Genomic DNA, 26,267 nt, shown 5'->3' on the forward strand with positions numbered 1-26,267 from the left:
CGTATAGGATGGTCAGAAGGACTGTAGACCCAGTTTCTGAGCCTATAACGAGATTCTATATCAACATGTGCATATAGTCGGGGTGTATTGGGTACAAGAATCAACTTCGGAACTTGGATGTGGTTTATGTGGATTTTATTCCTAGCTATATCGGAGAAATTTTATGATCATGTCATACTACTGTTTATTATGTTTTATCCGTTGATGCTAGAGATGTCCACGGGGCGGGGCGAGGCCGGGGATGCCATTCCTCATCTCGTCTCCGTTCCCCATTTCATTTTCCATCCCCGTGAAATTCCCCGCGGGGAATTTTTCCCCGTTACTCTTTTTTTTTTTGTAAAAAGTCAATTAATTTAAATCACTAATGTGAGCAAATTTTAATTAAATAATTAATTTTATCACTAAATTATTTATTGTGGTTAGCTTTGAATGACAATTTGAATTTAAAGATAAATTGCTCAAATTTTGTTCTAAAAAAGCTAATTAATTTTTTTTAGTAGAAATAAATAAATATAAATCAAATTATTCACATATATAATCTAAATTTAACATTCAATTTAAACATGTTGATTATCTTTCCAATAAATAATCAAATTTGAAATTTAAATGTAATATTTATATAATAATAATAATGACATAACATTAGATAACTATACTAAATAAATATGTAAAAGCTAATCGGAGTAAAGGGGGTCGGGGTCGAGGGCGGGGATGGAGAATGCATTTCCCGTCCTCGTCCCCGTTTAGCTCACGGGGAATTTTTTTTCCCTCATTCCCTGCCTATTCGGGGAATCCTCGCCCCGCTCGAGGCGGGGCCCCGTGGGACCCATTTCTCGTGGAAAAATTGGACATCTCTAGTTGATGCTCGTGTTTAGAATTTAATCGAATATCTCAATATTCTAGTTTTGATTTACATTTAAAATGATTTTCGAAAGATTTTTGAAAGAAAAACCTATGTTCGTATTAAAATCACCACTCACGGGGTTTCACAACTCATGTTTTCCAAATGCTTTATTTTTCTCCCCCGGGTAGTGAAAGGAATGAGTTCCAGGGTGCCACGTGAAGTTGAGATCTATCACATCACAGAGTTGGTTTTTTGTTTTATTGGTTTTAATATTTGAGAAGTTGGGGGTGTATATATTGGAGTTAGGAATTTACAACATAAGTTATATAAACATTAAATATGTTGTAATAAGATAATTATTTTTTAAAATTGAGGTGTTTACTAGATCTTGTAAGTTGTGGACAAAACAAGTCAAGGCTGGGCAGTAAGTATCACAGAAGGGTAGTAATTACCATCTCTACGCCTCCTCTTAAGTGAAAGAGGTAAGAACGGGAAGGGATGTGACAATATTCAAAATATGGATTTTAGATTAGTTTCGAATCAAACAATGAACAATTTTTCATACTATCTTCATTTATTGTCGGTTACTTTAACACGTTTTTAAAAATAAGATAGTGATTTAGAAAAATTCTCCTCCAATCCCAAGTTAAAGCATCCTAGGTACTACTACCTACTTTATTCCTTTTCCCAAATACTCAACTTTCGAGCTTTCGTGAAAATTTTTGCCCCATTTTTTTGCCCCTTTTGATAAAGTGCCCTAATCCAATTATTGTTTTTCTTTGAATCAAGCCCTAATCCAATAATTAAATGGCTAATAATCTCTAAAATATGTATATAATCTGAGATCGGAGCCCCACGACCAGAGCGAATAACTGAAAAAGTATATTGCATAATTCCCACCGGCAATGGTGTGACCAGTGACCACGCTGCGCTTTAACATCTGCATCTCGGATTGCCTTTCACCATTCTCTTTCTTTCTCATACTTTTTTCTTTTTAATTAACAATTTTATTTTAATTAACAACAATTTTCCTCTCTGTTCTGCTGCGGCGCTACCCACGGCCACTACCATGGTTTTCACTTTATTTTTTATTTTTTTAAAAAAATAAGTCTAAAGTTAGCGGTTTTTTACTATCCTTTTAGCTACCCCATGAAAGTTTTGAATAGTTCACTCAACATTGGATTGTTCAGGCTAGATTTAATTTTAGAATTTCAATGATTAAGCACTACAAGATAGTAATTATAATCTTTTTAAAACTTTTTGTAGGAATAAGTTGTAAATATAACCATCACGTTTAAAATATTTATAAACATTACACAATGTAAAATAATTTGTAAATATAACAAAATTTAAATATAGTTCCCAGAATCCATAAGTTATAAACTACATAGCTAATATGAGTTTACCAATTATAAATTTTTTCACTAAGCCTTACATTGGTAGAGTCCATCAAAGATGGTTTTTGCTATATTTGCAATTCTCTAAAAATGTTTTTACGCACTTAATTATTAGCTTTAAAAGTATTACTTGTTGCAATTATTATTATTATTTTTTTTAATATCATACTTGCATGTCCCTCATTCTAATGAAGTTGTGGTTCATTTGTTATATGTCTAGTAGCGTTCGTCTTAATTTTTTTGGAATGAATCACATTATAACACTCTAGACTTATGATTGAAATCATAACTTTAAGTCTAAAATTGACACACAACTCTAACATTTTTTTACGACCTATTCATATCACTTTTTTTTAAATATAATAAATGAAGAGACGAAGAATTAAACATTTAACGTTTGAAAAAAATAATGTAAATTATCATTGAATTAAATTCATTCTAATAAGATCACGTTGTTCGGAACGGAACGGAACGGATTGTGAAAGTGCATAGTACATATTACATAATAGGTAGGGGCATGTGGGTGAGATGGAATTTGGTTTTAAAATTAAAATTTGTGGATGATCGAGGCGTGGCGCCGATGGCGATGATGGCGATGATGGCGTCAAATGAGTAGGAAAGCAATGATGAGGATGAATGGCTCACCATCTGTTTGTGAAAAGGCCCCAAAGACCCAAAGCTTTTGTTTAGCCTTTGTCATCAGCCAATGGTGCGTGTCGTGGCGTGTCGTGTGTGGCAAATTGCAATGGCTTCTTGCAATCTCCATTTGGACCCACTTTTTCTTCTCAATTCCCTCACTGTCATCATTACTCCCACCTCCTCCATTTTCCCAACCTCTCAATTACTTTCTCCCAATTCTTTTGCTTCTACCTTTAATTTTCTCACTTCCCCACTTCATAATAAATCATTTCCAACAACCTATTTATCTATGTTAGTTTCAAAATTAAACCGATTTTTAACCCTTTTTTCAGTGTGCGAGGGGGGAAAAAAGACCAAAATTGAATCGAGCACAGCCGTTAGTGGGTTTTGTTTGGTTGTGTTAAGCCGAATGAGATCGAATTTGAGGGAATTGCTTGCGTGTTGTGTTGGCCTTTGATTAAAAAGTGCGGTGGTTGGGGCTTTGGAATTTGCCTACATCTGGAATTATATTACGTTCACATCCCACATTTTTTCTTATTTTCACACTAAACCCCAACTCATATATTCTCTTTCAAATACAATCCAACAACCTTCGACTAATTTACTTGTTTAGTCTCTAAACTTTTAAATTTTATGTTATTTTGATTATTTAACTTTTAAATCCATAATATATTTTCTAAATTTGTCTAATAGATATATGAATTTTTTAAAAAAATATTGAAATTCAATTTTGTAATTTTGGAAAATTTGAATAATTTAGATACAAATTTCAAAGTTTAAAACACTTTTTTTCCCACGAAAACAAATTTATTGATATGAATTTGTAAATGTATCTAATTGATTATAGTTTGTCATTTTCTTATAAATAATGGTAATGACTAATTATATATTGTTTATAAGCAATTTATGGCACTTGCATAATTGCATCCTTTCAAATTGTTCTCTCTCTTTTTTCATTCCCTGAAAATACATTTAAAAGTTCTCTATTTTCTATTTTAAAATATAATTCTAAAAGATTTAACTCGAAAGCATGATTCAACTATATTAAGATATTTTATTTAGGGAGAGAAAAAAAATATTAAAGGGACGTTTGGGACAAGGATTATCTTTAAGACTATAATAACTACTTCGTGTTACAGTAAATACTATTTTGCAGTCCTCAATTAATTACAATAAACACTATTTCAAAACCTTCACTTGTTACCGTTTTTACTATTTTACATTCATCATTTTTTTTATTAATTCATTCTCAAACTAAAATAGTTTATACCTCAAATGCATATTATTATAACGCAAACTAAAATAATCTACACCTCAAACACAAAATATTATAACCCAACTATAATAACCTAGGATTATAATAACAAACTCTTTGCCTCAAACACCCCTAATTGTACTAAAAATTGAAAATTCAATTTTATTTTATATTTTTACACGAAAGTTCGTCATTTCTATATTTGTAAGATTATTTTTAAGTACAATTTATATTTAATTTAATATATTATTTGGTGCACATTCTTGTCTATAAAGGAAGTAAAGTAATACGATACATCCATTTCTATACATCTCACTCTCATCACTCACATAAAAAAAGAATTAAAATATTACAAAAAATGAAATAAGAATAATTTGACACATATCAAATTATTGTTGGACAATTTGATAAGATGCATCAAGATAGATACTTCCCAAGATGTACCTAAGTATTTTTTAAAAAAAAAGTAAGGACCGTTTGGTAGACAATTTGTAAATATAAATTTAGAAACAAGAGTTTCAATGAAAACGAAGTTGCCTTTCATGTTTTCTATTATGAGTTTGGTAGCAAATTTATAAATCAAATTCCAATTTCAATTTAAACAATCGTTCAAAAAGTATTTTGATACTATAATTATAAACCATAAATCTAATTATGGTTAATCACTAAATATTTGGTTGAAAATAAATTGTTGTTAACTAATTTATGAACTTATTTTATATGTTAACGTTTTCGTATAATTATTATTTTTTAAAATAACATAATCTATGATATGTTATAATATATATATATATATATATATATATATATATTATAACTTATTGATTTTATAACATTTAATACTACATTTATGAATGTTTTTATCCTTTTCAATATAATTTTATATCTTAAAATTCTAAATTCAAAATCATTGAAAACATAAAATGTTGTTTTCAAAATTTATACTACTTAGATCATAGAATTCGGAAACAGTTTTCAAAATTGGTAGGGGTGATCATCGGCCGGTCGGAGTTGATTTTCCGACTAGACCGACCCCGAACCGACCAGGATCGATTTAGAATATATCCAAACTGGTCCCGCCCGGCGAATAGGCTAAAAAACGACCGGCCGATCGATCGGTCGATCGGTCGGTCTTGTCGATGGATAGCCTTATAATACTATAAAATTAGAATACATTACAAAAGAATCCTTATTAAAACGATGATTCTAATTCACACAAGTTTTTTCAATGATTTGTCCACTAAATTCTCATTCTTAGTTCATTGAAAACGGACCTGCAGTTGCAAATCGAAAACGGACCTCGGGCTGAAAATTGAAAACAGCTACGAAGGTCTCTTCACTCTTGTACTGAACTAAACGGAAGAGGACGAAGAGCAAGGAAGAGATATAATTGAAGCCGAAGAGGAAGAGAACTGAACTGAAGCTGAAGAGGACACCGGAAGAAGATGACGAACAAAGCAAGGATGAGTCGTGGACGAAGAGGAATGGAAGAAGGAGCGAAGCATGGCTTGGGCGTGGGCGTGTGACTGCAAGTGAGTGCGATCTGGGATGAAAAAGAAAAACCCTAAGCGATATTTAATAATTAAATAATAAATTTATTTTTATTAAAGTCAGTCGGGTTGGGTCGAGACCCGACCCATTGGGTGCCTGACCGACCCTAAATCAGTGGGAAGATTCCAAACCGACTCCCACCCGATTTACTTGAATTTTCGACCAGCCGACCCTATTTCGACCGGTTTAGATCAGTTGTATTGGTTTATCGGTCTACCTTGTTCGCTCCTATTCAAAAGTATATGTACTTACATGATTCTAAAAACATAAAACATAATCTAAATGGCTTATCAACCTTAAACGGCGCAAATTTAAAATAATAATAATAATAATAATAACAAACAACATTAGTTTAAAAAATAGTATTAAAAAATAGAAAAGTAAATTCTAGAAATCTTACAAAATAATTTAGAGTTGTATCAATTAAATCTTTATACTAATAGTTGTATCAATTTAAACTCTGAATTATGTATCAAATTATTACTAAATTTGTTAACAAAATATTTATATTACTAATAAGTTCACCTCTGGGACGATTTCAAATGTGGTAAGAATTTATTGACAAAATATCAATTTATATTACTAAATTTTGGAATTGTATCAATTAAATCTTTATACTAATAGTTGTATCAATTTAAACTCTAAATTATGTATCAAATTATATTTTCATTCATATTTCATCTGAATAATATTGTGTTTGAAGTTATTTAAATTAAACTTTTAAATCGTCTTAAGTGAATCAATTTAAACCTTTTTATTAATTTTACTTTTGAAAATCGTCAATACATCAATTCTTACACGTGTGTAGATCTTTTTGGATGGGTAATCTTTGAAACTCAAATTAAGATTTCAATTTGATTCACTTATCATAGTTTAGAAGTTTAATTGATAAAATTATAAGTCATACACATATTTACTCAAATTAAATGTAATAAAGGATATAAATTCATACACTACAAAAGCTCAAAATTTAAACCGATACAATTATTAATTCATGGTTTTAATTAATAAAACTTTAAAGTTTATGAATGTAAATTAATATTTAAAAAAAAAACAAAAAAATTAGAGCTTTGATAGGCATAAAATCAAACTTTAGAAACTTTAAATATACATTTTAAAGTTCAAGGATTTGTTAGATACAAGATTTAACAAAGACCTATCTAAACAAATCTAAAAGTTTAGATCCGATAATCATTTGGTTCTTGTTTTTGGTTTTTTAAAACTAAAACTACAAACACTAATTTTACTTCTAAATTTATTGTTTTGTTATCTAATTTATATTTATGTTTAAAAAAAAACTAAGTCAACCATTGAAAACTAAAAAAAAACCTTATGCCAGTTGAGCTACAATCTTATTAACAATCTATTTATTATATTATTTCAACTTAATTTAATATCATTAATTTGATCTTAAAACTCTCATTTATCATGAAACTATCACAGTAGATTGTTGCCATCTCTGCATTCATTAATTATTATTTATTAATGATGGAAATGTTTTAGATTTGAAGTTTGAACTATAAATCATATTTTAATATTTGAACTTAAGTATTTGTTTATTTATTCTATCCAGTTGAGTTATGTTCAAATTAACATATATTTATATTTATATTTATTTTTTTTAGAAACTTTCAAAATATTTAATTTAATAGAATTAAATCATAAGTAACTAAATGAAGAAAAAAAATTATGGGGTCAATAGTTGGGGTTTGAACCACCATTCTTCGTAGTCGATTTTTTTTAAAAAAAAAAACAGTAAAAAATATATTATGCATGCACAGCTTATTAACCGTGGTGTTAAAATGATTTTACATTTTTTTTTCAATGGGGTAAACATGAAATTTGGAACCTCTAAATTTGAGAGACAAACTACATGCTAATCACAATTAAGTTGTACTCACTATGATAAATCAACAGGTTAAAATCACTAATAAACAAGTTAAAAAGGTTGAAATCACTATAATACATTCATTTAAGTTAGGTTTATCTTAAATAATTATATGTGAACTTTAAAAATATTGTATTAGACATGTAAATTTTAAATTTTGTGTTTAATAAGAGGGTATATTTACTTTTTAAGTGTGTCTTTATAAGTAGAAAAAAAAAATTATTTTTAAACACTTAGAAAGTTAATCTAAAATGACCCACAAATCTATGAAATGCACCGTTGCAAATATAGACATTAGACCCAAAGTATTAGCAGATATAACATAATATAAACAAATTGCAAATATGACCAAATTTAAATAGTGTATAAGTGATAAACTATATTATCTATAGGAGTCTATAAAGTGATAAGCCATATCACTGATATCACTAGTAAGAGTCTATATTATTAGTAATTTTTTAAATAATATTAAACATTTGGTTATTATTCCTAAAAATGCTACAAATTGCAACTACCAAAATTTAAATAGTGTTTAATAAGTCATTAAACTTTTGATTTTATATTTAATAAGTCATTGAATTTTCAATTTTGTATCAGACAGTCATTGACCTATTTGAAAATTTTTAAAGATTCACATATGTTTATTAGACACAAAATTCAGACAATGTACAAATATAGATATTAATTTTAAAAAATATTGAATTAAATTTTAAGGAAGTTATTAGACACAAAATTAAAAATTCAATATTTACCTACATCCCAACTCTCGAGAATATATATTAGACACAAATATAAAAGTTCATCGATAAACCCCATTTAAAATACTATTGTCTCAACGGGGATGTAACCTAGTTTTAGTAGGTACTCATTTAAACTAAAATGAATAGAAAAGATGATGTATCTATTTAGATTTAGATAAAATACACTATTTTTTAAGCAACTAATACATAAAATCCAAACGTGCAAAAAAAGCCTTAAAATTCTCTCATGAATAATAACCAAGAAACCTTTGAAAAAGAAGCCAAAGCCGAAGCCTTTAATCGATTGGCAACTTTGTTCTCCTCTCTTGGGATTTTATTAAGCCATAAATATTCATAGAGAAATCAAGAGAGTGAGTCCCATTCAACAAAAGAACAAACTTCTAAAAGGTTCAAATTTAAACCGTCAAAAAAAATTAACAACTTCAAATGATTCTTGAAGATTAACAACCGTAAAAAAGCTTGTGTTCAGTTAATTTCTCATATTTCAAAAGTCACATTTTAATTATTGAAGTATTGAAAATGATCTTAATGGTCACTAAATTTATTTGACGATTAAGAGAAAAAGTAATTGATGTGATAATTTTAAATGTGATGGAAACTCTAATAATTTATATATTTTTTTGTATAGTTTTTTTAGATTACATATGACTTTTTTTCATAATTATTTATTTAAAACATTTTCTATATCCCCGCGTCATTTTTTTCTCCTCACCTTCTTCGATGGGTAAATAAGAATGGTATATTTATATATTTAGAGGCAAACAAATTTACCATTCCACTCTAGTTGGTTGAAGTTATTGATTTTTTCCCGAACAAGCACAGGCATAAATGTTGCAATAAAATGCACAAATATATATATATATATATAAAGAAACAAGGCAACAATTGGATTCCAAATAAAGTACATAAATGAAAAATAGATATTTTTTAAAATCAATGAATTTTGACATTCTATTTATGTTATCGTGGTGTAAAATTACTACTTTAACCTTAAATGCATTTCTCATATATTTTCTTCTTTTTGCAACATTTTTTTTTTGTTTTTTGAGTTTTTTTGTTTTTTGTTTTTCCTTTTTTCTGCCTTTTTTTTAATTTCTTCTTCCATTTTTTTTTATTTTTGCATTTTTTTCGTATTTCTTCTTCTTCATCTTTGCGTTTCTTTGTATAGAGTATTAGAGCATCAGACGAACTTCTAAATCGAACATAAAACATACAAAATAGAGCATAGAGTGTCGAGGATCGAGTAACATGTACTTAGTATATAGCATAAAACATATAACACAGAGCATAAAACATAAAACATAAAGCATTGAACATCAAGTATCGAGGATTGAGTAACATGTAACTAGTATATAATATAGAGTATAGAATGCAAAACATCAAATATCAAGTATCGAGGATCAATGATTGAGTATCAAACATCAAAATGAGATGGAGAGAAAAGAAAAAGAGACCCGAGAAAGAGAGAGAAATTAGTAAAAGTCTCTAAACTCCTCTAAATTTTGCCAACTCAGCATGTAACTTTTTTTTTTTTTTTTTCAAATAACCATTGAAAATCATTTCCAAAACCCAAAACCCAAATTTGATCATACAGACTTTGGTGAGCAAATAGACTTGAATGAACTCAATAGTTGTCCAAAAACGCCCGGCTTAAGGTTCTGTCGTTTTGTGTGGTAAAGGTGGCCGTTTAATTTATAAAGCACATTTACTGAAACACCCTCGGATTGGCTCCAAATTATAGAACACAAAAATCATTATCATGCGGGCCCGCTTGACAATCAAACCGAAAGTAGTGGCATTCACGTAAATAATCACAATATTTCATTCCCTACGCCGATTTTCATTTTTATTTACCCCTCACCATTTTCGAAAACCGTGAAGCTGTTGCCAGCGTCAACACCGGAGATTTCCTTCTCTGACCTCAGTAATAAGTATAAATACGCCTGTGTTGACTCTTACTCAACTTCTGTGGCCCCTTTTACACTCCCGCTTTTCTTTCCTGGCGGTTGCTCTTCTTCGTGCAGGACTCATCTTCTACTCGTCTACTCCACAATGAGGTTCCGTCTAGGGTTTATCGTGTTAATTTATCTCCTCCAGGCAAGAATTCTGTAGCTATAACGTTTTGATTCTTGAATCTCTTTTGTTTTCTTCCGTTTCTATGTTCTCCATTAGTTGCTTTCGCCCTTGCTCTCTGGACACTGGGATTTGGTGAACTCTTCTTTGTAGTTTTCTCTCCATCATACCGTGTTTCAGTGGTTGGTTGCTGAACGAATGTTGCAAAATGAACATCATGAATCGTCAAAATTGTGCTGTCTAGCACTATTTTCCTGTCGCTCGTTTCTCTTTTTGATTTAGTTTTCCGTATTCGGCTAAAGAATACGAGGATATTGGAGGAGCTTGGCAATGAATTGTATATCGAAAACATTCGGCGGACAGGGTAAATAGTCCGGCTCTGCTTTACAGGACTCAGAGGTTGATCACGCATCAGAAAATGTTTAACCGAATGATTTGTGAGCATCTTGAGTGGTTTTAAAATTAATTTTCCCAGACTCAAGTGTTTGCTTCTTATGAACTTGCGAATAACGGTCATCTGCAATCATGCGCCGATTCGAACGAAATCAGAGTGAAAATTGTCTAGCGTTGTACTTTCCATTAGCTAATGCTTTTATTATGGTATTCAGCATCTGTTTTAGAACTTCATTTCATCGTGTGATTCATAGAAACGATCGCTGACCTTGATTTCTTACTAAAAGTTGAGATATGTGCAGGTTCTATGTTTTGACCGAGCGTATGCAGAGAGGTCTAATACACGGTTGCTGTTATCTACGAATGGCATATCCCGGTATGCAGTCCATTTTGATTGACCATTCTGCGTTTCATTAGAATAGTTATTTCTCTGCCTACACATATCATTCCCCATCTTGTTGAAGCATTTATTGCTGTAAATACGGTAGCTTGAATCTGTGGATTATATATATATATATGTTAAAAGAAGTTTTCCTTTATTTTTCGCTTGAATCTGTGAATAAGGAACATTTTCTCCGCCTTTACAGGGAAAAACACTCTGAAGGATATTGCGCAATGTATGGTATCTGTGCAAAACGAGCAGATGGTAAAGCGCTGAACTGTCCTACTGGTGCCCCATCTGTGCAGGTACACTTTTGATTTCCTGTTGTCGCACTATCCATATGTTAGTATGTTCGCGGTTTTAAAATAAAATATGCAGGATTTGCTGGTCTGCCTTTCTGTTTCCATCTTAATGTTTGGTTTTGCTCGTTCATTTTTTCTTTATGATCTCAAATTATTGTGTTCCCAGCCAGATAATCTTCTATCATCAAAGATCCAAAGTCTATGTCCAACTATTACTGGCAATGTTTGTTGCACAGAACAACAATTCGACACCCTACGATCACAAGTTATGCAAGTAAGATCTCTAACTGGCTTGTATTATTAACACTGCCTTACATAGTTTCAGAGTTATTCATTGCACACTAATAGCGGGTCGAATTATGCAGCATGAGAATTTTGATGACAAGTTTTCTTCTAAAACCAATGAATATTGCTTCTTGGTTGAAATGCATGTAAAACATTAGAATGCATGCCCCTGTATTCTTGAATGCCAACTACGCACTATACAGCCTTTCTCTGGGTATTAATTCTCCTACACTTGAGAATTAACCTTTTGATTTTTGTTTAATACTGTGCCCATTATTTGTTTAGTACCCGAATGTACACATTATGTTTTGTAATGTTAAAGGAACATTGAAGTTTCAGCTTTCTCATGTCTTCTTTTGATGGAAGTACTTCAAATATATGGCCCATAATATGACTTATGTATTTTATGCAGGCTATTCCATTTCTTGTAGGTTGTCCAGCATGCTTAAGAAACTTTTTGAACCTGTTCTGTGAGCTTACCTGTTCTCCAAATCAGAGCTTATTCATCAATGTAACTTCTGTTTTAAAGGTTTGAATACTTCCTTCTTATAACACTCGCATAATTCTGCAATTCACTTAGTAGGTAGTATTTGTTCCAATATTCATGCGTTTGTGTTCTTTGTTTGCCATCACTTGTAAGCAAAGATTAACCTGCTAGAGAGGCAGATATTAGTTGCTCTTCCGATTGAATCTCTCTCTTCTATTCTTAAGACGAGTAGGAGCTCATAAAAGCACGCACTTTACCAAGTAATTGCACATAGTTGTTTGTAAAAGATAGGGATGTGTAAGGGCAAGGTTATATTGTAGTTCACTTCTTTTTAATATAAACAATGATTAATGACATTTGCTCTTTATTATAGAACTTTTGTTTCAATATCCCATTCTAGTTTTCAGTAAATTTTCGTATGATCTTTCTTAGATTTGAGCTTGTATGCAAGCAAGTTCCAGTTCTTTTCCCTTTCCTCCCAGCAGTCTCTGTCAATAAATTGTAGGCTGATTTTTCTTTTTGAGATTAGAGTTTGTATGGAAGTAAATTCCAATTTTGACTGCACAAATTACAGCTCAAATAAATGTGCTTATCTGGAATCACTATGCATATTTGTTGCGTTTGCTTAGAATTTCCATGCATTTTCTCTGCATGTTTTTTCCCAATGCTGACCGCTTTATGATTTTCTCCCCTTTAGCTGAATGTTAGACCTCTCCATATAGCAAGCAGCTAGAGGACCACATCGAATTTTGATGGCTTGTCTCTGTTTTTAGGTCAATAACAGCCTCACAGTTGATGGCATTGATTATTATGTAGCTGATGCTTTTGGTGAAGGTCTATTTGAGTCCTGCAAAGATGTAAAATTTGGTACGATGAACACTCGAGCCATGCAATTTATTGGTGCTGATGCTAAAAATTTTAAAGGTTAACACCCTCTCTTCCTCTCATGCATGTATGTGCACACTCATACTGTGGAGATTACTCACATTTTTTACGTACCCAAACTAGAAAGTATTTGTTCTAAAAAATATAAATGATAAATAAATAAACTAGAAAGTCTTTTTGTAATAGTTTTCTGTGAAGTGGGGGAATTGGAGAAAAGTATTAAAGGGGAAGAAGAAGTTGAGGTACTCCAAGTGTGAAAAAAATGAAGTTTTCTGTGGAGGGGGCTGTTTTCTCTACTTTGGCCTGTAGGGATATCTATATATATACATGTGTGTGTGTAATTTATTCGGAATACCAAACTTTCTCTTATTTATATATATGAAGGCTTGTTTTATTGTGTGCTCTCTTCCTTCTAAAATTTGAACATTGGTATGATTGCGGGCAGAGTGGTTTGCTTTTATTGGTAAACAAGCTGGCCCTGGCTTGCCTGGTTCACCATATGCCATTGGATTTCCATCTACTGTGTCCGTGTCATCTGGAATGAAGCATATGAATGTATCTGCTTATTCTTGTGGAGATACTTCACTGGGATGTTCCTGTGGTGATTGCCCTTCAGCACCAGTCTGTAGTAGTACTGCAACCCCCGTTTTCCATAGAAAAAATTCTTGTTCAGTGAGAATTGGGTCTCTCAAGGTGAGAAAATACGTCATAAATTGGCCATCATGTTCTTTGTGTGTACTAGTTTTGCATATTGTATTAAAAGATTTATTTTTCTAACTGCTATAGGTCAAATGTGTTGACTTCACTCTGTGTATCCTGTACATCATAATTGCCTCTGCTTTTCTTGTATGGAGTTTTTTTTATCGCAAATCCCGAAAGAGCCCTTCTTCAGGAACTAAAACAATGCCGAATATCATGGATGGGAGCAGTCTCCATTCTGCTACTAGGCAAAAGGATGAAAGTTTGCCGATGCAGGTTCGTAGTTCAAATTAGATATTTCTGTTATGATATCTTCAGTTAACTTAATGAACCATCTTAGATTAGTTTGCCATTAACCCTCCTGATCTTCATGTAGGTAATATGTCGCTAATAAGGTAATGTTTTATTATGCTTCACATATCTGTTCATCTTGCGAGTTATGCTGATTGATTGGTCCACTATAAGCAATTTCTTTGCTAATACTTTTTAGCAACTCTCATTTTTTGAAATAACTGTAGGTCATGCAAGATCCTAGTCGCTGCCAGTCATTCTGTCTTTGAATTCTACCAGTTATTTCAATTGTACATTAACATTAATTTTGCAATTTGGTTGACTGAAGTTTTTCTTGTTTGTCTTTCTGCCCACTGTTCATATACTCAGATGCTTGAAGATGCTCCTCAAATCAGAAGTAGGATTCAGCTTTCAGTTGTTCAGGGATACATGTCCAATTTTTACAGGTACTAAATGTCAATGCTGCTTTACTAGGTAAGATGTAAAAAAACAGTTCCGACTTATTTTTGTTCATGTGCATTCTCAGGAAATATGGAACATGGGTGGCCAGAAATCCAACATTGGTGTTGATCTCATCACTTGCCATTGTTCTACTTCTGTGTTTGGGTCTCATTCGTTTCAAGGTGGAGACAAGGCCTGATAAGGTAAATGATTGACAAGGAAAAGTCCTGTTTCAATCAGTTGGAGTGCTACTTATTTTATTTTATTTTATTTTTTAAATTAACTTAATCCGTACTTTTCTTTTGAGGCTGCTCTCTCTCTCTCTCTCTCTTCATCATCCGGTGCATATGCAGACATGCATGTATGTGTGTATTCAGTTGAAGTACTACAAGTCCTTCTTTCTTTCTAATATATATATATATATATATGTATGTATGTATGTATGTATGTATGTATTTATGTTTATTTATTCATTGATGGGTTATAATGTGACTGATAAGCAAATGGCGTGACAATTTTTGCCAAAAAGATGCAAACATGTGGACCATAGCAATTTACTTGGTTGTATTTAGAATGGTGTGAATCAGTGAGTCATGTTGTTAATCAGGTAGCCAGTGTTTCTTAGCTGCACGAGGGCAACAGAGGGTCACTCGTAATATGGAGATAGTTTAGTGGCCGAATATCATCACATATTTACTGTTATTAGTCTTCCTTGTTATGGATGAGTGCTAACACTGGGTACCCTCTTTCTGTTAACCGCTTATAATGGTCCTGATTCAAGTCAGATTCTAGACAACATTTTGTGAACTTTGAACATCCTTTTATTATATAATTCAGTGAAGAAAGTTTTAGTTGCCTTTGTAGTAGAATGTTGTTTACTTCTAGCCGAATGTCAGTTGTTGGCCTTTTGATGATTTCTGTATTTGTTTCAGCTATGGGTAGGACCAGGAAGCAAAGCATCCCAAGAGAAGGAATTTTTTGATGCACATCTAGCCCCTTTTTATAGGATTGAACAGGTAGAGACTATTGTTTAATAATTCGGCAAACTATTAAAATCATTTTAATTAATGGATTATCATATCTATTGTGAAGTTTGGTTGCAGAATGATTATCGTCTGATATGATTTCAGACAACTTCTAATGCCATATTTATTTTCTAGATTATAATAGCCACGGTTCCAGATACCGTTCATGGGAAGCCGCCAAGTATTTTGAATGATAACAATATTAAGTTATTGTTTGACATACAAAAGAAGGTATTTGTGTGGCGAGAATAACACTTCAGGATTTATTTCTTTATTATGGGTTAGACTGTAGTACCTGGGATATTTCTTCCCATAGTTTAAATGTAATATTCACATATGATGGTGCGGTTCTCAGAATTTCTACTCCACGTGTGAATTCTTACAGGTAGATAGTATTCGAGTTAATTATTCTGGTTCAAGCGTATCTCTAAGTGACATTTGCTTGAAGCCACTGGATCAGGAATGTGCCACCCAGAGTGTCCTGCAGGTGGATATTCTTGATTGCTCGTTTGATCTTATCTTATAAAAACAACTACACGTCCACTGAAATGTTTCAATTGAAAAAACATATTATTTACTGGATAATCAATCTTTTGGTTTTAGGTTATAGAGCATAATTTTACTATTTAATACTGAATTATCCACTCTATTTGACAGTATTTCCAGATGAATCTAGAAAATGTTGATAACTATGGAGGAGTCGAGCATCTTGAATATTGTTTTCAGGTATTATATATTTTTTGTTTTCTGATCCGGTTTTGATTGTTATATAGTAGAGAATTTAGATGCATGAGCCATATCAGAGTAGAATGATTAGAGAAATCTTTTGTATTGTCTTCTCCTGTTGGCACATTTGACAATCTTTTATTTTTCTTGTATGTGTTTTTTTTTTTTTTTTTTTTTTTTTTTTTTTTTTTTTTATTTCAGCACTATTCCTCTGCAGACAATTGCAGGAGTGCATTTGAAGCTCCTCTCGATCCAAGCACCGCATTAGGGGGATACTCTGGGAACAACTTTTCAGAAGTAATTTGCCATACTTCACTGCGTGTTGGTAATCTAAATTGAACAAATTAATCTCCATAGTTATCTGACCATTAGTTTTCCAAGACAGGCTTCTGCGTTCTTAATAACTTATCCAGTGAACAATGCTATTAATAAAGAAGGGAATGAATCTGGTCGAGCTGTGGCTTGGGAGAAAGCCTTCATTCAGTTGGCTAAGGTTTCTCTCTTATTCTGTTTCTGTGCAGTGACTTTCTTTAAATTGTGTTCTCTTATTATACTTTGCTTTCATTGTGAAATGTGTGAAATCTTTTCATTTTTTTGTGACTTCCAAGAGCGAAATATTGCCTAATTTTGAAATTTAGTTGTAGTTTTACCCAAAAAACATCCTTTATTTACGTTCCTTTTTGCTTCATTCTTGAACTGGTGTTTGGAGTTGAGTTCTTGGTTGTGGGTTTAATCATCCTTAGCTAGTTAGCTTGTTAATCCCAAACTGTGTTTAGGATGAATGAATTTTGTAATCGTTTGGCATTCAGTTCGTCCTATTCAAATATTCAATCATCATGAAATAATTTATTAAAAATAACCAATTATATATTTTTAAACGTTTAATCATACTTCAAGTAATTTAAACAAATAATACAATAAGATTATGGATAATAAAAGCTGAAATATGTAATGTAATTATAAAGTAATAGACTTAAAAAAATTGTCCATTTTCCATATTTTTATTAATGAAAAATTATTACTTTCGTAATAATGATAAGAAAATAAAAAACAAATTCTTACAAGTTTCTCCTCCCATAAAACAAACACCATTTAAATTCACAGTCTAATGAATCCCAAACTCATGTACATCCAAACATACGCCTTTCAACTCCCATACTTTTCTTACTAATCTCATTCTTCTTACTCCTTGGCTCTATAACACTCGGGCTCTAGTTTTTTGGATTCTATATTTGTTTTTACCTTCATTTGTTTATAATTTGATATTAATGTTATGGTGTCTGTCCTTCATCTAGGAGTGAATGGAGTTTCTCGATATTAATCTACTTTTGTGATAGGCTGAATTATTGACAATGGTGCAATCTCAAAATTTGACGCTTTCTTTTTCTTCGGAAAGCTCCATTGAAGAAGAATTAAAAAGAGAGAGTACTGCTGATGTCATCACAATCTTGGTTAGTTCTTTTCTAGAGATAACTTATGTGCTATTCAGTTAAATTATCATTCTCTGTCCTTATTTATATATTTTTATATTTCTCCTGATACTTACATTATAGGTTTTATTTTATTTTATATTCGATTGTGTGGAGGTGGCTTCCCATCGTGCCATTTTCCCTCCTAATTGCCAATTTACCCTGTTTACCTAATTTAACTGCAGATAAGCTATCTTGTGATGTTTGCTTACATCTCTCTTACTTTGGGTGATAGACCACATTTATCTACCTTTTACGTTTCATCAAAGGTATGCAATGGATGCTCTTATAACTTTATTTAACTCTACTTTGTCTGTTCATCTTTAATTTCCTTTTCCTCTTTGGACAGATTATTTCTCTACTTCACTGATGTTTCTTCCCAAGCATTGGAGTTTCTGCATTAATAACTTGTGTTTCTTTTCTATGATCAGGTGTTACTTGGTCTCTCTGGAGTTGTACTTGTCATGTTGTCTGTTCTTGGATCAGTAGGTTTTTTCAGTGCAATTGGAGTTAAATCTACTCTAATCATTATGGAAGTTATTCCTTTCCTTGTTCTGGCAGTAAGTTCTGTCTTTATCTGCTTTTTCCGTCATTGCACTCCTGATTATGATTTGATATTGATATTCATGTTCTGGATTTTTTACTTGCCATAGTTGGACTTCATGCATAGATGATCATATTAATTCAACATCCTGTGCAAGCTCTGATGAACTTCTGTGTGTTTTTTTTTGTCAATTCAATGGCACCTGGGCCAAAATTATCTACCATATTTTCTAAGATTACACTTTCGTTGCTTCATGCTTGTTCTTCTGTTTGGGTACTCATAAAGGGAGTGGGTTGTTATTTGTATAACCTAGAACTTTGTTCAAACTTTGAACCTTAGAATATGTTGGTTTGGCTGAAGAATGAGATTTGTCACATTACTAGTCAATTTGTTCACATGCTATTGGCAAGTATTTTGGAATTTAAGATTTTGGAAAGACAAATTTTGGGAGAGAAAATGTCTTACAGTGACAGCTCTATATACCCAAAATTTCTATTCATTTGATCAGAAAGGCCACTTTTTGTGGTTTGCTGGGGTTTGTGCTGTCATTGTGCTGTTTTTTGGAATATTTGCAGGGAAAGGGTTCAAAGGTAGGAATATGGACCCTAGTGAGGTTTGGTCCCTTCTGAGGTTTCATGTTTCGCTGTGGACTTCGGTTTCCTAGGTTTTTTGTAATTACTCTTTGGGAATCATCTTACTTAGTTGAAACCCCTTTCTGTAGGAAGGATGTTTTGTTGGCTTTTTTTTTGTACGCCCTTGTATTCTTTCATTTTTCTCGATTAAAGTTGTTGATTTCATCCAAAAAAAAAAAAAAAGAAAAAAAAAGAAAAAGAAAAAGAAACAGGAACAAGCTGAATTGATGTCTTGTTAAACATGATAACCTATTATTTCCTTGTATAAGATCTATATTCTTCTTGAAAAGTATATCCACTGAATCACTGATGGCTAACGTCTTCTTAAATCTTGATGGTATCTTGGATATATTGTCAAAAACGTAACAATTTGCACTCTTTCGTGAAGTCCTTTTTATGTTTCATTTCTAATAAATTTTCTCATCCAAATGTCAGGTTGGGGTGGATAATATGTGTATATTGGTACATGCTGTTAAACGGCAGTCAGTTGAATTGCCTTTGGAAGGACGAATTAGCAATGCACTTGTTGAAGTTGGACCATCCATAACACTAGCTAGTTTATCCGAGGTTCTTGCATTTGCAGTTGGAAGTTTCATTCCTATGCCAGCATGTCGTGTTTTTTCCATGTTTGCAGGTTTGAGTATTTGCCCATTGCAAAGCTCTCAAGGATGCTTGAGATATATATATTTTAACTGAGACAGGCATAGTTTCCCAATCGTGATTTTCATTTTCTTATACAGCATTGGCTGTTCTTCTGGACTTCCTGCTGCAAGTTACAGCTTTTGTTGCTCTCATAGTATTTGATTTTCTAAGAACTGAGGATAAGAGAGTTGACTGTTTTCCATGTATTAAGAGCTCAGGCTATGCTGGCAGTGATAAAGGTAGTCTCTTCTTATATCTTGTTCTTCTTTTCTTTTTACATATATTTGTTCAGATTTATTGGTGCTCTTCATTGCGATGATGTCTTGTCTTGTTGAATATTATTTAGGCATCACTCAGAGGAATCCTGGCTTGTTAGCCCGATACATGAAGGTAACTTTCTAATTGTAAACAACTTTTCTTTGCTTCTTGGGTGGTGGGGTGGGGGGGCTCACTCCATGGGTATTTTATATTAACTTGTATATAATTTAACACCTTTGTAAATTTGTAACCTTGACAAATATGCTGCATTTGTTCTCTTCTACTAGAACTGTGGGATATTTAGAAGGAAAAAAATAAATAAAATAAAATTGGAATATATCATTTAGTTAGGTAATTTTTTATGGGTGTGTAAAGTATGTATGGTGTGTTTACTGGGTTCTATTTATTAATGGTGTTAGGGTAGAAACTAAAGATGGGGTAAAATATGAATCTGACTAGTTAGTTTATAATAATTTTGGATGCATATTTTAATAGTCCAAGCACAAAACTAATTTTAGAATGAATGACAAATCCATCTTATCAATTTTATGTGGGCTTCAGTGTCTTTTTACCATTCTCTTTTCGTTAGGTTGTTTTCTGCTTTGAATCTAGACAATTCCTTTTCTTTTGTTCTTGATTTAAAAGTTGCTTTGTTTTCGGCTTATTCGTTCCAAATTTCCAAACATACTCCAAACCTAACTATAGATATAATTCATGAAAGTTGATGTAAATGTTCAAGCTTCTCATTGGTGTCTTCCTCTTAGATTGTCAGTTAATTTGAATTATTTATCTTTTCCTAATGTCAATTTTTGCATAGTATTTGACATTTCATTATTGGGCTGTTTTCTATTTCACACTCCATGTTTTGTCTGTCCAGGAGATCCATGCACCAGCTCTTAGCATCTGGGTAGTCAAAATAGTCGTCATATCCATCTTTGTTGGGTTCACATTGGCAAGCATTGTGAGTTCTCGATCTCTTGTCTGGCTATTAGTTTCCCTGACCATGCTTGTTTGTATGTGATGTTTATTTTCCTTTATTTCAAATTTCACAGGCACTATGCACCAGAATTGAAGCTGGTTTGGAACAAAAAATTGTCCTACCCAAAGATTCTTATCTTCAGGTTTTTATTTTTATTTTTATTCATCTCATTATATATTTTCAAGGGATGCCTTTCTGTCTTAATAGTTACATCCCAAAACTACTTATTTCATGATTTGTTTGCCTGGCATGTTATAAAGCTGCTTTCTACTTTTTATGCAGGGGTATTTCAATAACATTTCAGAACATCTCAGAATAGGTCCACCAGTATATTTTGTTGTAAAGAACTACAATTACAGGTAAAACTGTACAAGATTTACATACTCTATCTTGTGGTTAGTTTATAATACTTATAATTGATTGGGACCAAGTATTTTTCTCGTATACGTTCATGTTTGATGGATTTATATGGCTCTCCATGGTGTTTGATGATGTAGGTTCTGCACTCTTTCTTGTGGTTAGTTTATAACGTTCAGAGTTGGTTGGGACCAAGTATTATTCTTGTATACATTCATATTTTATGGATTTTATGGCTCTCTATGTTGTGTTTTATAGTATAGGTTCTGCAATTTTGAATATTTAGTTGTTGAAGTGCTGAAAGAATTTGGGGCCTTTTACCATTTTTGTAGGCAGTATTATTCCTACGTCTTCCCTTATTTGCTATTCTTGGCTGTCACATCATATTTTGTTCCAGGAGTTTAAAATTTACCAGGGGTAGAACTTTTTGACGAAGTTATATCTTCAAGTGATTTTTAATGAAGTTTATTCATTTTATTTTGTTACATGCAAAGGCAAATAAACGTTAGGGGAATTATTTTTTAATCAGTTATTGAAGGTATGCTTTCACTTTAATATCAAAGTATGGTTTCAACTTTAAATAAAAATACTGTGCCAACCTATTTTCATAATATACATTTTGTGATGAACCGTAATATATATTATATGGATTCTCTACACCACTGTAACTGGCATATATTGCAATCCTTTGTAATACGAAAGTGGGAATATCAAGGACGGATTGTTCTCATATGTATTTTCTCTCTCTCTCTCTCCATCCTGATATCCTGTTACTATGCTCAGCTCAGAATCAAGACAGACAAACCAATTATGCTCCATCAGTCAATGTGACTCAGACTCTCTTTTAAATGAGGTATGTCTATTTCCTTTCATTTTCACAGGAAAATGTACGTCTTTTCCAATATTCTTGATGCGCTCCAAATCTTTTCCAACGTGCGTAGGAGAATAACGTTCTTGCTGTTTTATCATGGCTTATTTCACATTATTTTTTCGAACCAAGGATCTTTTTGGTCTTTATCTTTTCCTCTTTCCTGTAGATTGCAAAAGCTTCACTAATACCAGAGTCAAGTTTCATTGCTAAACCAGCTGCTTCATGGCTTGATGATTATCTTGTGTGGATATCTCCAGAAGCATTTGGATGCTGTCGGAAGTTCACAAATGGGAGCTATTGCCCCCCTGATGACCAGGTCATGTGGTTCCTTTGAAAATTTTCTTGTGAAATAACATCATAGCTGCAGACCACTGTTCATTCCACTGTTGGTTTGGTTTTCTATATTTGATTTTATCTTCATTTCTCTTCCTTCTAATGCAATGACTTATCCTTTGAAGTTCGTTTACTTGTAACTATGTGGTTGTTTTATGTTTTACCAATTATAAGATATACCGGTGATAACAGTTGGGTCGTTATTTTTAGAAATATTTGAGAATTGTTGGTAGATTCTATGTCCTGTATGTTATCTCCTTAAATTTACTGAATTTAGTCTTTTTCAGCCCCCTTGCTGTACTTCAAGTGATGGTGGTTCCTGTGGTCTGAACGGAGTATGCAAAGATTGTACAACGGTAATTACTCCCTTTAAATTGGATGACAGATAACAAATAAAACTTCTGCTTGGTTGCTTTTCAGTATTTTGCTAAATTAGCAGCCAATCCTGAGTTAGGTGCTAATTTCATCTTAAAATTTGTAAATATTAATGCTTAGGATTTATGCAGTGCTTTCTTCACTCGGATCTGCATGGTGGTAGGCCATCTACTACACAGTTTAAGGAGAAATTGCCATGGTTCCTCAGTGCTCTACCTTCTGCTGATTGTGCTAAAGGAGGTCATGGGGCATACACTAGTAGTGTTGAACTGAAAGGTTTGCAGGATTGAATTTCTTCTGTTGCGTTATTGGACAATAACATGCTAACTCAGAATGGAATATTTCTTACTACCTTAAACTAAATAACACTCATAATTTTTTTTTTGGTCATCAGACTATGAAAATGGTGTTATTCAAGCATCTTCTTTCAGAACATACCATACTCCCCTGAATAAGCAGGTGTAGTGTGGCTAGTTAATAATTGGAATTTAGATATTTGTATTTAAAGAATATAATTCTTTTTTTTTTTTTTTAAATGTTTTTTATTTTTGTAAATGATAAAAAATTATCAGGTTGACTATATTAATTCGATGAGGGCTGCTCAAGAATTGAGTTTGAGGATTTCTGATTCTTTGAAGGTAAAATTTTCAATTACAAATTTTGTTTTATTCTCTTTCTTATCATGTTATTTGAAACTAATAATGAGTGTACCTTTACCTTGGTTTCATCATTTGATTGAATAGGAGAGACGAACTGCTGAACACTTTTTTCACCTTAATTCTTTCTTCGAACTACTTGCTTCTGTTGCATTAGCTTGATCTTGAACTGACCCTCCTTGTCATTTGCAGATAGAGATCTTTCCATATTCTGTATTTTACATGTTCTTTGAGCAATACCTCAATATATGGAGAACAGCATTGATCAACCTTGCCATCGCTATCGGTCAGTAAATAAGGACATTTGCACGTGCATTGTTTAATTGATAGTGTAGAAGGCTGCCTTGCACTTCCTGCAATTCAACTTTGTCTACCGTGAATAGCAAATGCTTTATGCTTCTGCTATTTTTAATGGGAAAGAAGATTAGGAGAGATTGTGTCCTAATGTATATCGTGTTAAGAACTTAAGTCCATGTTGTAGTGTGCCTTCTCTGTCCAAAGATCCTCATTAAGTTGGTCTTCTTTTCTTATTATTTCTTTCTCTTATTTTCATTTGAAGACCTTTTAAGGAAAATTCTCATCTCTACTAAAGTTATGAAAGGTGTGTTGGTGGTACTGAAAAGCATTTATTTTATATTCTTTTACTGTTTTCCAGGTGCGGTTTTTATTGTGTGTCTGATCATCACATGCAGGTTAGTGTGGGTGTTTCTGGCATTGACGTAGACAGATATTCTTCTGTTCTTCAAATGTGCTAACTAGGCTTCCTCATGCTTGATTTCTTTGTTATAGCTTATGGACCTCGGCTATCATCTTGTTGGTGTTGACAATGATTGTTGTGGATCTCATGGTACTTTCTTTGTTCCTAATTATCTCTGGAACACTATATTAGACGTTAGTTTAATCCTTATGTCTTACCCTTTGCTGACAAGATAATACTTTGCAGGGTGTGATGGCAATTTTGAATATCCAATTGAATGCAATCTCTGTCGTCAATCTTGTCATGTCTGTGGGTATTGCTGTTGAATTTTGTGTTCATTTGACACACGCTTTCTCGGTCAGTACATGATTTCCTTTTTCATTAATGTACTCTAGTTAAAGTCAACCATAGTCATAATCCTTTCATAGAGAATTTCCTTTGTATAATAAAATCCACAACTCAACAATAAGTATTACATACGAAGTAGCCCTAATTAGTCGGATTATACACTGTTGCATGATCAATCAGAAGTGATGTTTGAATTAATAGACTACCTATCAACGTGTACATCATTTGCTAAACCTAATATAGTGACTAGAGCCATAATTATCATATCATTGCAACAAAGAACAGCCTTTAATCTTGGAAACTTTTCTCAAGTTCCTGTCATAAAGAATTGGTCGTGCACTACTATCACCAGTCATATGTGTTCTTTTTTTAACTCTCACAGGTAAGCAGTGGAGATAGAAACCAACGGATGAAGGAGGCTCTTAGTACAATGGGAGCATCTGTTCTTAGGTACCATTTTCCATATCTTACAATGGAGCTATGCTTAGATACGAAATCTTGGAAAATTAACCTTGTGTAGTTATTATCATCTTTTTTAATCAAATTTATTTGCCAATTTTCATTTATTTTATACTGGTGTTTGTAGTGGAATCACACTAACAAAGCTAGTCGGAGTCCTTGTACTTTGCTTCTCTAGGACTGAAGTTTTTGTGGTATTAATTTCAAACCCCCCAAATTTCAATTTTAAGTAATCCGTAGGTCAAGTCCATTTATATCTTCACTCTATGTTCTGCAGGTTTACTATTTCCAAGTGTACTTGGCATTAGTACTTCTTGGATTTTTGCACGGCCTCGTATTCTTGCCGGTAAGTATAGACGTGCATCTTCTGTACAAGAGGTGGTTAGGTGCAAGTTTGTCTTTTTCATGATAGGGCGAAAACTATAATCAACCCCCATAAAAAGGAACAATCATTCTTGTGTCACATGACATGTAGGGATATTCGTGGGTTGGGTTGGGTTGGGATACTTGTTTGATCTAACACAATTATTCAAGTTGAAAAAATTTTCAACCAAAATAACCTTTCTTAAATAAGACCCAAAACTATGAAATATTTGTATTGGATTGGTTTAGGTTATTTGAGTCATTTATACAATCACGTTTGCACATGAAAATTGATTTTAGTAATGAAGCTCTTACACCATTTTGGACATTTTTTTCTCTTTGACCTATGGTATTTTATTCCTATTGTACCTTCATTGAACTATCATGGGTAATTGTACCAAATTCTTGGTACTCTGCAGTGTGACCATCCAATCGAATTTGACATGAATTTGTGAAACCATCATGGATTGCAGGTAATGCTGAGCTTGTTCGGTCCACCTTCAAGATGTGTATTCGTTGAGCAACAGGACAATCGGCCCTCTACTTCGTCTCGATCATAAAGAGTTATAATTTAATTTGCATCTTAGATGAACAGGGTTCCGTAGGCTTCTGAAGGTTTGGCGCATTCATTGGCATACATGCTTAAACGCCAATAAAGAAAGGAAGAGAAAATATAGAGTAGCTTCTAAGTTGTAAAGTGAAATTGCCATACCAGGTAGTGTTAGTTATTTTCTTTTGTATTTTGTATAAGGCGTTGCTTCCCTGTAATCAGAAAATGACATTTAAGTTGACGGTATCAGACAATTCTGATATTGTTGTAATTTTTTATTGTGGCAAATCCAAAGTAGCTGTGCAGGTTTGTTTGTCGAGTTGTAGATGATTTTCTTGGTGATCAAATGTTCATTCATCCATGTCTGTAGAGATTACAAAATTCTCCCAACTAGAATTTGCAACGATAAT

The 26,267-nt window shown here is 32.6% G+C and overlaps 1 protein-coding gene across 5 annotated transcripts; it reads left to right on the forward strand.

Annotated features, from left to right (window-relative positions):
• The first annotated feature begins 10,170 nt into the window (after nt 1-10,170).
• LOC120085788 (uncharacterized) lies at nt 10,171-26,182 on the forward strand. 5 transcript variants are annotated; one of them, XM_039041978.2, is made up of 39 exons: nt 10,171-10,432; nt 11,104-11,177; nt 11,389-11,488; nt 11,656-11,759; nt 12,183-12,299; nt 13,031-13,181; nt 13,588-13,835; nt 13,929-14,117; nt 14,502-14,578; nt 14,659-14,776; nt 15,506-15,589; nt 15,734-15,829; nt 15,984-16,085; nt 16,256-16,324; nt 16,526-16,621; nt 16,710-16,817; nt 17,662-17,775; nt 17,979-18,062; nt 18,225-18,353; nt 19,405-19,603; nt 19,710-19,850; nt 19,958-20,001; nt 20,747-20,830; nt 20,922-20,990; nt 21,131-21,207; nt 21,989-22,058; nt 22,243-22,392; nt 22,697-22,765; nt 22,916-23,060; nt 23,179-23,243; nt 23,357-23,422; nt 23,633-23,726; nt 24,096-24,132; nt 24,230-24,287; nt 24,384-24,494; nt 24,868-24,935; nt 25,072-25,138; nt 25,222-25,290; nt 25,781-26,182. In XM_039041978.2, the coding sequence occupies exons 4-39, from the start codon at nt 11,754-11,756 to the stop codon at nt 25,865-25,867; spliced, it is 3,558 nt and encodes a 1,185-aa protein (XP_038897906.1). In that variant the 5' UTR covers nt 10,171-10,432; nt 11,104-11,177; nt 11,389-11,488; nt 11,656-11,753; the 3' UTR covers nt 25,868-26,182. The 5 variants fall into 5 exon arrangements, with proteins under 5 accessions (XP_038897906.1, XP_038897903.1, XP_038897902.1 ...); XM_039041975.2 differs by having other exon boundaries at nt 10,217-10,432; nt 11,652-11,759; XM_039041974.2 differs by having other exon boundaries at nt 10,297-11,008; nt 11,652-11,759.
• Nucleotides 26,183-26,267: the final 85 nt, after the last annotated feature.

The sequence above is a fragment of the Benincasa hispida genome, chromosome 9 (assembly GCF_027475165.1).
Source record: "Benincasa hispida cultivar pf3 chromosome 9, pf3_genome.v1.1, whole genome shotgun sequence".
In the NCBI taxonomy this organism is placed as follows: Eukaryota; Viridiplantae; Streptophyta; class Magnoliopsida; order Cucurbitales; family Cucurbitaceae; genus Benincasa; species Benincasa hispida.

What these genes read in the sequence shown, in the direction of transcription:
- LOC120085788 (XM_039041974.2), top strand. Translation starts at nt 10,934, where the DNA reads ATGCGCCGATTCGAACGAAATCAGAGTGAAAATTGTCTAGCGTTGTAC. An exon ending in ATCTTGAATATTGTTTTCAG is followed by an intron (nt 16,325 to 16,525) that starts GTATTATATATT and finishes TTTTTATTTCAG; the next exon opens with CACTATTCCTCTGCAGACAA. An exon ending in GGATTTCTGATTCTTTGAAG is followed by an intron (nt 23,423 to 23,632) that starts GTAAAATTTTCA and finishes TGTCATTTGCAG; the next exon opens with ATAGAGATCTTTCCATATTC.